The 14,332-nt window shown below is 47.5% G+C and overlaps 4 protein-coding genes across 4 annotated transcripts; 1 reads left to right on the forward strand and 3 right to left on the reverse strand.

Moving 5' to 3' along the window:
* Positions 1-6: 6 nt before the first annotated feature.
* On the reverse strand, positions 7-5,420 carry BDBG_03802 (cell wall biogenesis protein Mhp1). The gene is made up of 3 exons (XM_002625697.2): positions 4,713-5,420; positions 1,608-4,550; positions 7-1,525 (listed from the first exon to the last, which is right to left on the reverse strand). The coding sequence occupies exons 1-3, from the start codon at positions 4,762-4,764 to the stop codon at positions 840-842; spliced, it is 3,681 nt and encodes a 1,226-aa protein (XP_002625743.2). The 5' UTR covers positions 4,765-5,420; the 3' UTR covers positions 7-839.
* Positions 5,421-7,993: 2,573 nt separating this feature from the next.
* Positions 7,994-9,558, reverse strand: BDBG_03803 (uncharacterized protein; the record flags this gene model as incomplete). The annotated part of the gene is made up of 6 exons (XM_031721405.1): positions 7,994-8,397; positions 8,563-8,749; positions 8,815-8,837; positions 8,922-8,960; positions 9,023-9,353; positions 9,487-9,558. The coding sequence occupies 6 exons, from the start codon at positions 9,556-9,558 to the stop codon at positions 8,051-8,053; spliced, it is 999 nt and encodes a 332-aa protein (XP_031577945.1). The 3' UTR covers positions 7,994-8,050.
* Positions 9,559-10,280: 722 nt separating this feature from the next.
* Positions 10,281-12,826, reverse strand: BDBG_16892 (60S ribosomal protein L5; the record flags this gene model as incomplete). Its single annotated transcript, XM_002625699.2, has 5 exons — positions 10,281-11,139; positions 11,249-11,286; positions 11,494-11,659; positions 12,002-12,717; positions 12,773-12,826. The coding sequence occupies 5 exons, from the start codon at positions 12,824-12,826 to the stop codon at positions 10,281-10,283; spliced, it is 1,833 nt and encodes a 610-aa protein (XP_002625745.2).
* Positions 12,827-13,364: 538 nt separating this feature from the next.
* BDBG_03806 (uncharacterized protein) lies at positions 13,365-14,319 on the forward strand (the record flags this gene model as incomplete). Its single annotated transcript, XM_002625701.2, has 4 exons — positions 13,365-13,527; positions 13,628-13,796; positions 13,876-13,941; positions 14,013-14,319. The coding sequence occupies 4 exons, from the start codon at positions 13,365-13,367 to the stop codon at positions 14,317-14,319; spliced, it is 705 nt and encodes a 234-aa protein (XP_002625747.1).
* Positions 14,320-14,332: the final 13 nt, after the last annotated feature.

Below are 14,332 nucleotides of genomic sequence, written 5' to 3' on the forward strand. Positions count from 1 at the left end.
ATAGAATGGAGAATGATGAACGTATTAAATATTGAAGCAAATTCCATCTCGCGGGTGAAATAAAGCATCCGCTTCCACTACTAAATATGTGTAACACGACAGGAAAAAATTCCGCATTATCCTTTGAAAACGCAAGGACATACAATGGAAGAAAGTCAGCAGTCGGAAAACAAAAGGAGACTAGGAGGAAGAAACGAAAACGAGAAATCATCAGCATGAATAGATAGGTGGAATAAAAATATATTAAATATAGAAAAAAAGTTAAGGCCGTTATTTTTCTCGCTTCTCGCTGTGCTCCTGGTGCTAAGTGTGAAGAATGCAAGAGGGTTGGTTGCCTCTGCCCTCAAAAAAATAATAAAAATAAAAATAATAAAAATAAAAATAAGAAAAAGCGAGTCAAAGAAGAGTGTATCATGGATGAAACAAAACAGTACAGGTGTGTGAGCTTTCAGTTGGGTGCATATACGCAATTCGTATGTACATGTACATATATATACGAAGAGTGGCATTCCGCAGAAACGGCTAGCAGCAGTGAGAATGGAAACGAAAAAAAGAAAAACAGCACCCAGGGCTAATCTCTTTGTTTGGTTCTCCCCCAAACCTAGTACAGACCAAGTTTCGCGCGTAGAGGGAAATCGCACAGGAAATATGCAAAAGATTTCGTAAAAATTTGTCAATGAATAAAATAGAAGTGTCACACTCAAAATCGGAAAGTTGGAAAAGAGGGAGCTGAAATTTCGTAGCCTGGAGTGAGATTTGCAGCAGACAAAGTGTAATTTGTTTATCCCCCCTCCCACCCCTACAGGAAAAAAGAGGGCTTACTGTGGGGTTAATAGAATCTAGGGAGGGGGTTGTTCACTTGCTTCCCGTTCACCCTCTCCCTCCCCTTCTCCCACCAACCCGGCATTAATCTGCGCAGCAATCTGGCTCGCCTTGAAGCTCTCAAACGACTCCGGATCCCGTTCGCGCAGCGCAAGTAACTCTTCCATATTCGCCCCCAGCTCTTCAAGCGCCTTGTCAGGTCCAACAAGCTCGATGCGAGACTGCATCTCACTACTCCGGAGACGCTCGAGCTTTTCGCGTAAGGCGTGGATCTGCGTCTCGTCGGGGCCTTGGGAGGGGGTATCCGGCTCAGCCTCGAGATCGGTGCTAAGAATATCCCGGCGGACATGCTGCTGGAAACGGTGGACCCTGCCTTCTTCGGAGGTCAGGGCTTTGGAGTGGAGGGATGTGTTTGAGCTGGTACGGGATAAGCGGATGGCGTAACGGTCCCCGTCTTCGTCGTCAATGGCTGCGTCTGGATATTGATCTTGATCCGGGCTTTGGCTTAATTGAATTGCGTCCAGGTTTGCGGGATCATCTAGTTTAGACCGTTCTGCAGATTCGCCCGCGGATGATTGGGACGGGGTCCGTTGAGGAAGGGTGTCCCTTGTGTCTGAGTCGGTAGAAAGGCGGGTATCTGGAAATTCATCTTCGAAACGTTGGATCATCCGTTGTAGGGTAACATCAAGGAATTGTAGTCGTCCTAGAGAAATATAATTGTAAATTATGGTCGTTTGAATAAATGAAGTAACAATCAAGCATAAAAACACAAAAGGAATACTTACGATAATTCGATTCATTACCGGCCCTGTCTTCCCTGACAAGAACCGGCTGTAATCGCACACGTATTCTCCGTGCAGAATTGAGAAGGTTCTTCGACATGTCCCGTGGCTTTTTATTTCCAACACTGCTAGCGCGCCGAAGTGGCGTAGAAGTGCCGCTGGGAGGGGGAGTTATATCGCCCAAAGTCTCCAGGGAATGGTGGTCGGCATTACCAAGGCAAACCCCAAGAGCCTTTACCAGCCCAGTACCGCCAATAACGTAGTCTTCATCCGGAGCCAGCTTCGTAGGATCATCTCCTACATCATCCACATTTCCAACAATATGCACAAGGATATCGGGGACGGGAACTGGGTACTCTTCCGGTGTTGAGCCATCAGAAAGCTCCTCCACAAGTTCACCACGCTCGAGGTTCCGAAGAGAGTAGGCCACAATTTGTGATGCGAGGGCTTTGACAACTTCGTTATTATCTGCCGTCGGGACGTCGATATCTACTGCGATGAGGGTGTGTGAGATGCGAACGGCTGTCATCAACGACGCGTACAATGCGCAAGCTTCTTCCTGGGTGGGTGCGTCCTTGGCTGAAGCCAAAGCGGCAATGGTGGGATTCTCCAAGATATTAATGTGACATAGCCGACGGCAATCGGGTAATATCTCTGCAAGAGCTATGGCATGATCTGGAGAGAGGCTGACACCCGCCAAGTGTATTCGTTTCAATTCAGCCATTTGGGGAAGATAGCGTCGTAAGGTCGTTAAAGAGTCCGGCTGGCTTGCAAAAAGGTTCGGGTTATGGGAGAGGTCGATAAATCGGAAATTAGGCAAACAGGTCAGCGCTTGGAGGACAGAGCATAGAGGTTTTGGCGTCAATGAACAATCCGCCAGGCTTAGAGCACTGAGCGGATGATCCTTTGCTTTTTGAATGGCGGACGACAGCGGCCCTAGATGGTCACCCAGATTGTTTCCTCCCAAGTCAAGTCCTTCGCAGTAACCAGCCTGCAAATAGCGAATGACATGTCCCAATCCTTCCGCCGTCATGTTATTGTGTGCAACTCCCAATCTTCGTAATTCCACAGCTGTCGCCGCATCGCAAATCTTGGAAAGATCTTCAGAAGATGGATAACATTCGCTGATTACTAGCTCTTCCAAGTGGTTTCCCGCAAGTCGCTCAGACAATGCCTTCGCGAAGACAGTGGATACTGTCGCAGGTTGTTTACTGGCTTTTGATAAGGGACTAATTGGTCTGGTTGTGGTGGCCGGAGTTTGCGGGAAAGGGATTCCAGACAAGTCGATTCCGATGAGGGATCTTGACATATGAATGAAGAGCGCGATGTGCCGCCATCCATCGTGGCCGATCTTGGGATTATCCTTCAAAGACAGCTTTTCTATTACGCCCGCTCTCTCTCCCCTCTGGGATGCATCGTCGCCGTGTTTCCTGCCACTCTTTCTTCGTAACCTTGATTCTTCGATCGTCCTTGTGGACAGCAGCGCTGATAGGATCACCCGCACCGCTTCATCAGTGAGGCCGCAATTTTGTAATAGTAGCTTGCGGACGGGAACGATGGCAAGCCAGTCGGCGAAGGTAACAATATCAGGGAGGGTCATGCAAAGGCCACTGAGATCTAGAACAGCAACAGTCCCAGGAGACTCTGCAAGGCCCGAAGATGGTGAAGAGATCTGTTCAACTATCTTCTTCAAAACCCCGGTTTCCCGTAGTTGACAACAGCGGCGATATATTCGTACAGGGTCAGTCGTTGGTTGATCCTGACCTCGGGTGGGACGGAGAGAAGACGATCCTTTGTCACGAGTAAACTGAAGTGGAATGGTCCCGTTCGCTTCGGCCTGCCTTCTCTTTCTCTCCTTGCGTTCTTTCCGCTCTTCTTCTGACCTCTTCTTCTTTTCCTGCTTTCTTGTTTGCTCTTTGGTACCAGGGGGCTTTTCGTTTTCCTTAGCGGGTTTCGACGGTGTCGTCTCGCTAGCAGCTGTACTTGAAGGGACCTCGGTTGGTTCGCCATTAGCACCCGGTTGCGATGGTTCAGCCTTCTCCACGGCGGGCTTAGAGTCTTGTCTCTTGAAAACTCTGATTTGATCGGCCATTGTGGATTTCTTCTTCGCAGGGGCCGCCTGCGATGGCGTTTGCGGTGGCGGTTGCGACGACAGCTGTGTAGGCTGTTGCGGTGTAGCTTCCTCTTCGGATTCAGACCGGCGAGAAGTCCCCGCAATTTCCACATCGACACAAAACGCAACACGCCGGAGCTTAGCCTGGTTCAGCTCAGCAATCTTACATCTATCGCGATGCTGATCGACATTCATAACTCGCCGTTCGGGAATCACTCCCTGTGTCGCGATCTTTCCTAACGCACCACCGACGGACGAAGAGGAAGATGAAAGTTTGCGGAGGGCATTATGAAAGAAGGAAGGATGGCTCTTTGGAGAACGAGAATCGAAGGGAGTCGGGGTATCATCTTGCTTGTCTGTCTTTTCCTTGGGAGAGAAAGATGCGCCAAATGGGTTGTGGAGTTCTGTTCGAGGACTCTGAGCTGGTTGCTTCGCATTGGCATCCTTCACATTGCTTTGCGTCGGAGAAACCGAACCGCTCGAAGATAATTTCTGGCTTAAACTGGAGATCCATGAATTGCGCCGACCGGTCGTAGGCTGTTTTGCGCTGGATGATTTGCCTGTGGTCCCATTGGTAGCCAAGGGTGCCGGCGAAGGCGTAGATTCACTCTGCTCTACCGCATTCAAGGTCCCCTTCCTCTGCTGTGTCGGTGGCTGCCGGGGGTTCATCACCGGAGGAGTTAATGACCTGGATACACCTGTAGACGAAACGACATTGGCGGGTTCGTAATTTTCTGTTGGGAGTGAACTGGCAAGTACTGGTGGCTCTGGAGTTATTGGTTGTGAGGAATTTATGGGAACTGAAGGCGCAGATTTGGTTCGAAGAAGATTGTCTATAGTAAATCAAGTTAGGGTTATTCAACGTAAATTCTATAGCCTTTATCAAGCTCCCAACATGATGGAATGAGGTAAAAAAAGATGGCGAGACAGAAGACAGTCTATAAAGCAAGCAAATTCACCGATATCACTGTTTCCGGAGAAGGAAGAGGATGTACCTTTTTGAGAATGATGCAACCAGCTCACATCAACAGTGTCAGCTTTTTCCATTTCGCAAAGACGGTTGGACAATTCGCAGCAACTCTTTCTTTCCCAAAGCAAAGAATGCAAGTCCCCCGAAGGTATTATTACTATTACTAATAGTAACAAGAGGCCGTATACAATGATATCGCAGCCTACAGCGTGTCACAGGAATGGGCGCAGTGGAAGAGCTCCAGGCAAGAATCCGGGCAAAAGCTCACACGAGCACGGAGTGGGGCGACGCTGGCGTGCGACAGGGAGCATAAGAACGGAGATATCGTGTATGGGAGCGGGGGTAGCAAGGTCTTGCTGCGCTAGTTGAAGGCGAACAGTAGGTGACAGATGAAAGAAGAAGGGCAATTATAACCCGCGAGAGGAAGAGTCGGTGGAAGGTAGGGGGATTTGTTATAGAAATATGGCCGGTAAGCGGAGCGGGCGGAGCGGGCGGAGCGAGCGGAGGAGTAGTGGACAACGAACTATTGAACTCAAAGGCCGCGCTGCTGCGCGGGTTCCGTCATCGAGAGGAGGATGAGGTAGGTGAGCACAAACGACATAACGGGGGAGTGATTGTAACGGAAAGAGACAATAGAGCGGGTGCAATAAGTCGAGGTGATGGTGATGATGGAGGTCGCTAATGATAATAAGAATATAGAACAAGAACCTTGTGGTGGTTGTGTTGTGGTTCTGGTTGCGGTGAATGCGGGCTTGGGCTGGGCGTATGTAATATTAAATATGTAATGTGTATGTGTATGGGTATGGTATGGTATGGTATGGCAACTACATACCATACATAGTTAACTATCGAGACGTCTCTTTGTCAGCAGGGGACAGTGTAGCCACTTAGCGCACTAATAAGTGCCCTCCCTGCTCTCTCGTATTTAAGTTACGCTCAAAACTTAAATATCTGAAGTATCCTTGATGACATGAATAATGCTTATTTTAGAGCTTACCGGGGGATAATTTACTTTAGTATACGGAGTAGAGTATACAGTCTTTGTAAGAGAAATAAAAGATCAGTCGCCAAGAACTATGTATCCTGTACGTCACTAATTTCTTTGTATCTACGCAGCATAGTATGCACAGTACGGAGTACAGAGTAGTTACATGCTCCTGAACAAAAAGACTACAAACATCCTTTCAAGAAACAAAAAACAATAGTTACAACCTGATTGGAAAGACTGCCAAGCTCCTAACGTTAGCTCAAGTCAGAAGCTCGGTAAATCAGTTGGGGACACATCTATTTCTTATTCCACTGCCCGGTCTACATCCTTTTTTAGCTATGAAATATAGTTAACTCTATGGTGTCATTCCACAGCTTTAAACAAACTTGCGGATATCACAGGAATTTTTTTTTTCATTTTTTTTTTCAGTCTGAAATCAACTGGGTTCATCATGTATCACAGAGAAAATGCATGAATACATGTTGATATAACCTGTTCAAATTTCCTAAGCTGCAGTAATCTTCAAACTTTTTGTACCCGTGCGCCTCTGCTCTAAGCTACCATGGGCATAGCTTTGCCCCCAACGTCGATATCGACGTATACGACTGCATGTAGTAAAACTTATGATATTGCAAGAGGTTTTCACAACACTATAATCGGGGGATGACATTGATGATATAATATCTCCAGTGAGCGATTGGCGTCCTAATCTTACAAGTACCTACCATCTAAGAACCTGTTCAGTGTCTGTCCTCTCATCACTCATCACTTCCTCTTCTTTCATCATCTACGAAGAGTAGCTACGAGAAAGGGAAGGGTTATAAAGACAATTTGACCGCTGGCATTGGCTCGGGGATTTCTCCCATAGCCTTATAGTCTCTGGCTGATGGAGACGAAATGAGCCTCATGGAAAATGATAGGGTGGTAGCGGGATATTGGTTGAAGCCTCATCGAAGGGATTCACATGGATGGAATCCAGCCTCTGAGCAAGACACTCCTATCACCCATCTGTAACTAAATCGTGTATCTAGCGATTATAAACAATACATCAGGCTTTCTGCCCTACAAATGACCTCACCTCACCCCACCCCCATTAAACATCTTGGTTGAAACTGCCAGCCTGACGATGCAAAGCTGATAACCGGAGGCCTCTAGAAGCTCAGTCGCATAAGGCTGTGGGAAAGGGGGACGCGAGGAGAGAATCATCAATAGGTTAGTATCAGTCTGGATCCATATCTTTGAGAGATGCGGTAGCTATCGGTCTTCCATTGTAAGTATCTCAGTATCGAATATGGAATGTATCGATGAAGTCTGGGGAACTCAAATGACGTCATCATCAGATATGAGCAGGCGGCGACGCGCCAGACCCTGTTCAAAGCCCTAATGAATGAGTGCAACGCCCCTAATCACCTTAATAAGTGCCCTACAGACTTCCTGCTTCTACATTGTTAGGCTTATTATTATTAAAATAGTGCGGTATTCATCAGTGCATTCCTAGTCCTTACAGTGCTGTCTCAGGGCGAATTTCCAATGCATGTCCTCCCGCAGCTGAATTTATTACGGCAAAATATAGAGCCCAATTTGGCAGCAAAAAAAGACCGAGGTTCAACCTCTTCCCCACGGTTATTTTATTTTTTAAAGAGAAAGGATCGTTCCTAGTTCAATACAACCCTTTCCGCCGCTGGCCTCCTGGTTTTTTGTTCCTTTCCCGAATACACAAGGGATAAAAAGCCCAGTCGAACGACAGGAACAGTTAGGTTGTTGCCAAGCCATTCTGAGCAAATAATCCGTTCAGCTTGCAGGGTCAGACTGGCTCTGGCGCCCGCAATTCGCCGTCATACAGGTGGACTCGCCTAGCGAAATAACCAACAGTAATAACTGATAGAGCTGCAATGTCGATATTTTTCCGCCGGAAGAGAAATCTAGGGGGCGTTGCTCGTATGCGGTGCGCTGGAAAAAAAAAAAAAGAAAAAAAAAAAAAAAAAAAAAAAAAAAAAAAAAAAAAGTATTATTGCACAGCAGCATTCGACTGACACAAGGCACGCACACAACTACACGGCCTCACGGAGGCCGGATGGAGACTCCTAAGGAGAGATTCTTTGATTTGAAAGCAATAGACGGTCTAAGTCCGTAAACTCCAAATGCAAATGCAGTGGCGCCGTGGCGCCGTGGCGGGAAACGGGACATCAACTGACAATATGAATGAATTCTATTTTCCCACCCGGAGCAATTCTTCCTATATCCGTCGTGGCAACCTTCTCTCGAAATTCGCCCTCCTCCATTTGCTAGCTCTACAGCGTAATGAGCCATAACCTCCGGCCAGCACCCGCTTGGCCTTCTCTCTCTTGGTCACTATTCGGGAGCTAACCGGGCTCCTACACGGGGATTGACAGGCGTGGGTGGGATGTAGATTGCTCTTTTTCTGGTAGAAGCCGTAGCCACTCAGAAATGGCTCTAACACTCCGTACAGTGGCGTCACGATCATGTGTGGTTATCTCTTTTGCATCATTATCATCATCATCATCATCATCATCAACATTGTGGTCCAAGTCCTCGCTTGCTTCGGCCCCACTCATCCCTGCAATCCTCTGTAAATGCCACTGCATTTCAAGGAGGGGCCAGCTGGGCAGTGGCAGTTTGTCAGGATCATCTGTGGTCAGAGAAAACACATCCCCTGAAGCGATAGGCCTGTATTCCGGTTCACCATCCTCCTTGTAGGTACCTATAGGGACTGGCAAACCTCGTCCCCCATACTTGTACAAACCCCGGACGTTGTTGGCTCTGTAAGAAGATCAATTTCTTCTGTCTCATTTCGGTTGCCAATGGAATTCAACTTTTAGTTCTTTGAGATCTGCAGAGATCTCGATGAGTCGCAGTGCAAAACGACCAGCTCCCCAGAGAGCGTGTGGATGCTTATCAAGGCTGACCATGTTAAAGCAACCATCATTTGGTTCCTTCAAGTTCTGTGGGTCACTGAATATCTCCTTTTTCCACTGCTCCACACGTTCTTCCTCCCAAAAAGAAGCCAAGGATATCCCAGAATCTCTCAACTGCTCTTGGTTCGCGCCCAGATGCTTTTATAAGGCACTGTGGATAGATATGCGCAGCATCTGGTTCCTCCCATCCAGTAAGCACGCACTTGTTCTGATCGCGCTTTTTGCACTGTAACAAACCCGTTAGCAAAGTCCAATCTAGCTCTATGAAGATTAACAAACATTAAGCTCGCTGTTGTTGAACGATCTGTACCGGAGCTTGTAGTATTAATCGCACTTAGGTTTTGTAGCCCTGATGGGAATTTAGTTTAGAAATGGAATTTCTCTATGAGTATGAGGATGCGCAAAACTAACATCGGGCTACAGCCGAATCACAATCCTTAATTGTCGGTTCCAGGCAAAGCTGCGCTATTTTGGCGTTGGGGGCCTGCTCCACAATGAAGACCATCTCTTGCAGTCTGGATACGTCCGAGACCTGACAGAAGGCCCAAAATGGAGGTGGCACCTGCTCTCTGCCTAACTTTTCTTTGAGAACCGCCTTCAGTTGATGTAGAGCTGCTGTACGCCTCTCCGAATGCTCATTACAGTACTCGTTGTCGATATCGGACAAAGGCACGTTTATGAGTAAGCTGAGGGTCACGTGAATGACGTATGGGCTTAAAACGGCGTTGAAAACCGGACTACGCTACGTAAGCAAAGGTGGGGAAACTGGCTGACTTGTATGCATCAATCAGCAGCACTATCTTTCTCCTTCTAAACTTTTTTGTTCATTTTCTGGTATGTAGAAAGCTGTTTTCAGTCAGGTTCTGTGATGTTACAGGTTTTGTGATGTTAATCAGATCGTGGGTGCAGTTTTCTCTTTGTGTAAAGCATGGTTGTTGGAATGGCATTGCAATAATAGAGCGTCAATAGTAAATGCATTTTCAAGGAGCGATGGAAAGGACCTAATTTTCCTTGTGCGGTCCCGTTGGCAGAGGGCTGTTAGCTCTACAGAGTTCACAGTTTCAATGATTGTGAAATTTAAACGATGATAGCTTGGCTCGGTAAATTGTGGAATGAAGGGGAAAAAAGGCCGAAGAAGTTATAGGGGTATTGGCTGAAGGATGAATGAAGAGGTTTGGATTTTCAGATTTGAAGCAGGGCGCTGGAGATATTCATTTTTCTTTCTCTTTGCCATGGAGCCCTGAACATGAAGATTCGGCTTCTTGTGTTTTTATTTTTCTCTTGGTTGGCTCGGAGTGGAAAAGGGAAAAAAAAAATCTTTGATACCATTTGTAGCAGTTAAAGCAACTCCATGAACCCAGAGTACAAAAGAGTGAAGAAAAATAGCATCATAGCCCAGCCCGTTCACTCCAATTAAAATCATGACCCGTCCATCCAGCTAAGTGTTGCCGTTGGGGATGAGAAAGCATATAAAAAAAAAGGTTGAGCATAAGGTGTTTCTGAGCACTTCATTCATTACCAAAGTCATATCATTCTGCTTTTTGTTGCTTTTGCTCTTCAAATCTGACGCTTGCTTTGTTGTATGTAAAAGGATTTTTTGCCAGATCCCTTCACATTAAAAAGAAACAAATCAGAGATAGGTGAAAGAGAAAAATGTGGTACACCCCATCTATGCCAACTCCCGGATCTTCTCCTGTACACGAGCCTCCTTCTCAGCACGAGTAAGCTTCTTGGTACGATACTTCAAGCTCTCAGCCTTCCACTCCTCCTTGGTCTTCTTGGATCCAGCATCCTCATCCTTCTTGAACGGATCGGCACGGATAGCCTTGTGGGCCTCAGCATAGATCTCCTCGAGATCACCAGCATCGATCTCGGCATCAATGTACTTCTGGAACTGAGACTTGTAGCGCTCCTCGTCGTCATCGGCAAGCGTCTCCATGTACTCAGCAACGTGGCCACCGAAAATGTAGCGGCGCAGAGTCTCAGCGTCCAGCTCCTTGGTCTCGATATCGTAGCCGGGGAAGCGGCTCTCGGAGTGAGGGATCAGGATGCCGCCGTCAGACGCACCCTTCATGGCTGCGAAGACGCGGGCACCGGTTGAGGTGCGGTGGAGACCGACGTCGAGAACAACCTTGAAGGGACGGCGGGTGCCCTCATCGGTCTCAGCGGCTTCGGTGAGGCTGTACTCACCCTCGGGCTCCTCGACGCCGACGAAGTCCTCATCGAGGCCGAGCTTCTTGAGCGTGCGGCGGGCGAGGAGGAGGCCGGTGGCATAGGCGGCAGACCAGTTGGTCAGGCCGTGCTCGATGCCGTAGCGCTTGAGCTCGTGGGAGTAAGCACATGCGAAGACTTTGTCACCGGTGATTTCGGCAGTAACAATCTGGGTGATGATGTCGCGGTTGGTGAAGCGGACGACCATACGATACTTGGGCGCATTGTACTTGTTCTTGGCCTGGGTGATCAGGCGCTTGCGAGCATAGTAGTCGGTCTTTCCTTGCCGGCGGCGCTTGAACTTGGTTTGGTAGCGGCTGTATTAAGGGATTTGCCGTCAGTAAGACTTGCATTTTCTCCATACGCTAGAGTAAAAAGGTGATGGAAAATCGGCATTGTGGCGAGGGCAAAGAGATGGAAACTCACCTGTAGTAAGCGCTGTTCTTGACGAGCTTGGTGAAAGGCTAGAATTTCCCAAGAAAGACAAACCCCGAGTCAGCAATTTGCGCTTCAGAATATTTTTTATGTATTTGTCCTCCCTCCGAAGCATCTTGCAGAGACTCTCCCCGCCTTATTTCTGTTTCTTCGTCTCGCTCATCTTTTTTTCAAGGAATGGTAGGGAATGAGCAGCAGCGATTCTTAAACGCCAGCTCTGGCGAAGCAGGACTTACCATCTTGCCGGTAGGTTTGGTGCGTCGAGTTGCTACTGAACCTGGATGCTGGGCGAGTTGGACGGGGACGAGGAGAAAAGATTCGTTTCCAGCGTGGTTGTGTGGGATTTTGTTGGCTGGTTTTGTGTGTTCGCTTAGCGCGACAAGCCCAAAGCTGAGGGCGGAACTGGGGTCGGCGACGAGGGCCGCCAAAAAGTATACACGAGATGCAATCAGGTAATTTTAAAAGGGATATTGTTATTATTATTATGAAAAAAACAAATGGATTTGTATATTGTAATTAGTTGGATACGGAATTGGTAATTGACAAGGAATAGCTCGTTTGCATGAATCTCTATTGGTATCATATCTAACTCCGACTCCGCAGTCATAATAGCACCGGCTTAGTTACAGAGTATCTGTGTCTACATTCGTAATGAACAGTCTATCCAAAGACAAAATCAAACAAATTGCTCCAAAATACCGATCTCCCCGCGTTTATAATCTCGCTCTCCCATCACCCTCCAACAGCTGCAAACCAGTCACCTTCTCCAACTCCCTCACAGCATCCTGCGACTTACCCAGGTCAACCTTGATAGTCCGGAACCCGGCCTTCTTCGCGAATTTCAGGTTAATCCCAATATCATCCAAAAACACAATATCATCCGGCTCAACGGGAGGTAACCCCTTCCTCTTCGCCGCATCATTCATCTCCTTCAACGCCAGCGCATAGATCTTAGGATCCGGCTTCCGCATCCCAACATGCGCGCTAGAGATGAAGAAATCGAAGAACTGCTTCACATCTACCGGCGGGCCTGCTGGGTTGTCTGCGGGGAGGATTGTCGTATTCGACAGCGCGCCCAGGATGAACTGGCCCGATGCTTGTAGTTTCCGCAAAGCGGGGAACATATATGGATCTGGGCTGCGGGCCACTCGCATCATTTCCCAAAATAGGTACTTTGCATCGACCTTGGGGAGGGGTGGGAGGCGCGATGATTGTGAGGATGAGGAGGAGGATTGTTTATTCTTGCTCTGCTGCAGGGCATGGAATGCTTTCCATAGATGCTGGTGTTGGAAATCTCTGTTGAACTCTTGGAAGAAAACCTCATCTAACGTCACCTCCCCGCGCTCAACTCTATGCCATGCACCGTTGGGAGAGGTGTGTTGGATGCTGTAATTTACCCAGCCAATCGGAATATTGTTTGCGATTTCATAGTCTAGGATTGCTTGGAAGGGAGAGACGACCTAGAAGTAGTTAGATAAAGTGCAAAGTCGTCGTTGGATTTTGCGGGATCCCTACACAAACGCCGCCAATGTCGAATAGAATCCCCTGTGGTCGCTTGTTACCCGCCATCTTCGAATCTTAAAACGTAATGCCGGTGATGCTGAAAGTTACGTCGGTTTAATGAATGTGAATGGATGCAGATAAATGAGTATTTAAGGCAATTATCATTCCAATCTGTTCCCCGAGTCCCGGAACAGAGCTGTGATCTGGAAGCGTGAGTTTTTTACCGAGGTTAATGGCAATAATAACTGAGTAGAACCACGGGACAGTCTGCGATCTGCTCGATCTCTCTGAGGGAATTCAGGCATTTTTGGATATCATAAATCCATGACTGTATTAGATGTCCCGATATGGCTTCACTTCGTCCCCCACGAGCCTTTAGGGCATCATGCATGGTAGTTATCGAAGATGCTTCTTGGGCGAACTACTCCGTAACTACTCTACTGAGCCGAACTGCTTATCTTATCAGATTGGAGGCCAGGTTAGTCACGTGTAAAGTTATCCATCGACATCGCCCAATATCAATTGCACAGGCATCAAGCATAGAATCTCCATATGAATACTAGAAACAATACTTTTGCCGCTGCCGCCTTTGCGCGTATAAGAAATGGATTCCACGAAAACAATCACAGAGATAAAATCATCCTTCGTCAGAAATCAAATCCGCATTCTATCTGCAGCTCTCACACCATCCGAGGACTGGCGCGACTATGGTCCTGTTTGCGAAGATGACATCCCCAATAAGACGGTAGAGGACGTATTGCAGAAATGTATGACTTATCCTGTACACCCTCTGAAACAGGTTTGGGGCATATTTTATTTTATTTTCCTTGTATTTTCTTCCAATCAGCTAATTTTGGGCATCGTAAGTAAACGCTGTCTTGAAAAAACATACCCGCGCAGTCTTCCCGTCGCAAGCTATCCACCACGTTGCCCGGCAAATCGAAAGTCTCTATTGGAACTCAATTGATCCAGAGACTGTTGGGGACGTATCGCAAGGACTTGTCGTAGAAAAGGGTACTGATTTGACAAATTCGAGGTATGGACTTTAACTTGCTAGCATATGTCCATGAGGGATGCCATTGGGGTGGATGTCGCCAAAACTGACAAGAGTACAGGAGTATCGCTCGACTCCCAAAACAATGGAGAGAAGATGCCGACATTGATGAGGACGATAAACTCAGGTTCGATATCAGCAACCCTCCGCGCATAACATAATATCTACATATTATCCCTAACGGAGCCTTGTGGACAGATACGAACAATTGTACCAGCGCCTTTTAGAACTGGACAACCAGCGCAAAAAGCAGCAAGAACGGCTTGCGCAGTATAAACAGCTTGCAGAACTTTTGGAGCCGTTCAAGGATCCTCAAATGAACATCCAGCCAAACCTGGTTACCAGAGATAGTCCGCTGGGCCAGGAGATTGATAGGATGAGAATGCTTGTTGCGAAGGTTACAAGTCGGGTTGGTAGGGCGGGTAGGAATGTTGAGCTTGAAGGGAATTCCCAGCCGATGGATGACCCTGAGACAAAGCTTTCATCTGTGTTGGATATGACTTGACATGATTTCTTTC

This window comes from Blastomyces gilchristii, assembly GCF_000003855.2.
Source record: "Blastomyces gilchristii SLH14081 genomic scaffold supercont1.6, whole genome shotgun sequence".
NCBI classification, from domain to species: domain Eukaryota; kingdom Fungi; phylum Ascomycota; class Eurotiomycetes; order Onygenales; family Ajellomycetaceae; genus Blastomyces; species Blastomyces gilchristii.

Bases quoted from the DNA above. Each gene is read 5' to 3' on its own strand.
- BDBG_03802 (XM_002625697.2), bottom strand. From the start codon at position 4,764: ATGGAAAAAGCTGACACTGTTGATGTGAGCTGGTTGCATCATTCTCAA. The intron at 4,551-4,712 runs GTACATCCTCTT...GATTTACTATAG, and splicing joins GTTGCATCATTCTCAAAAAG to ACAATCTTCTTCGAACCAAA. The intron at 1,526-1,607 runs GTAAGTATTCCT...ATATTTCTCTAG, and splicing joins CGGTAATGAATCGAATTATC to GACGACTACAATTCCTTGAT.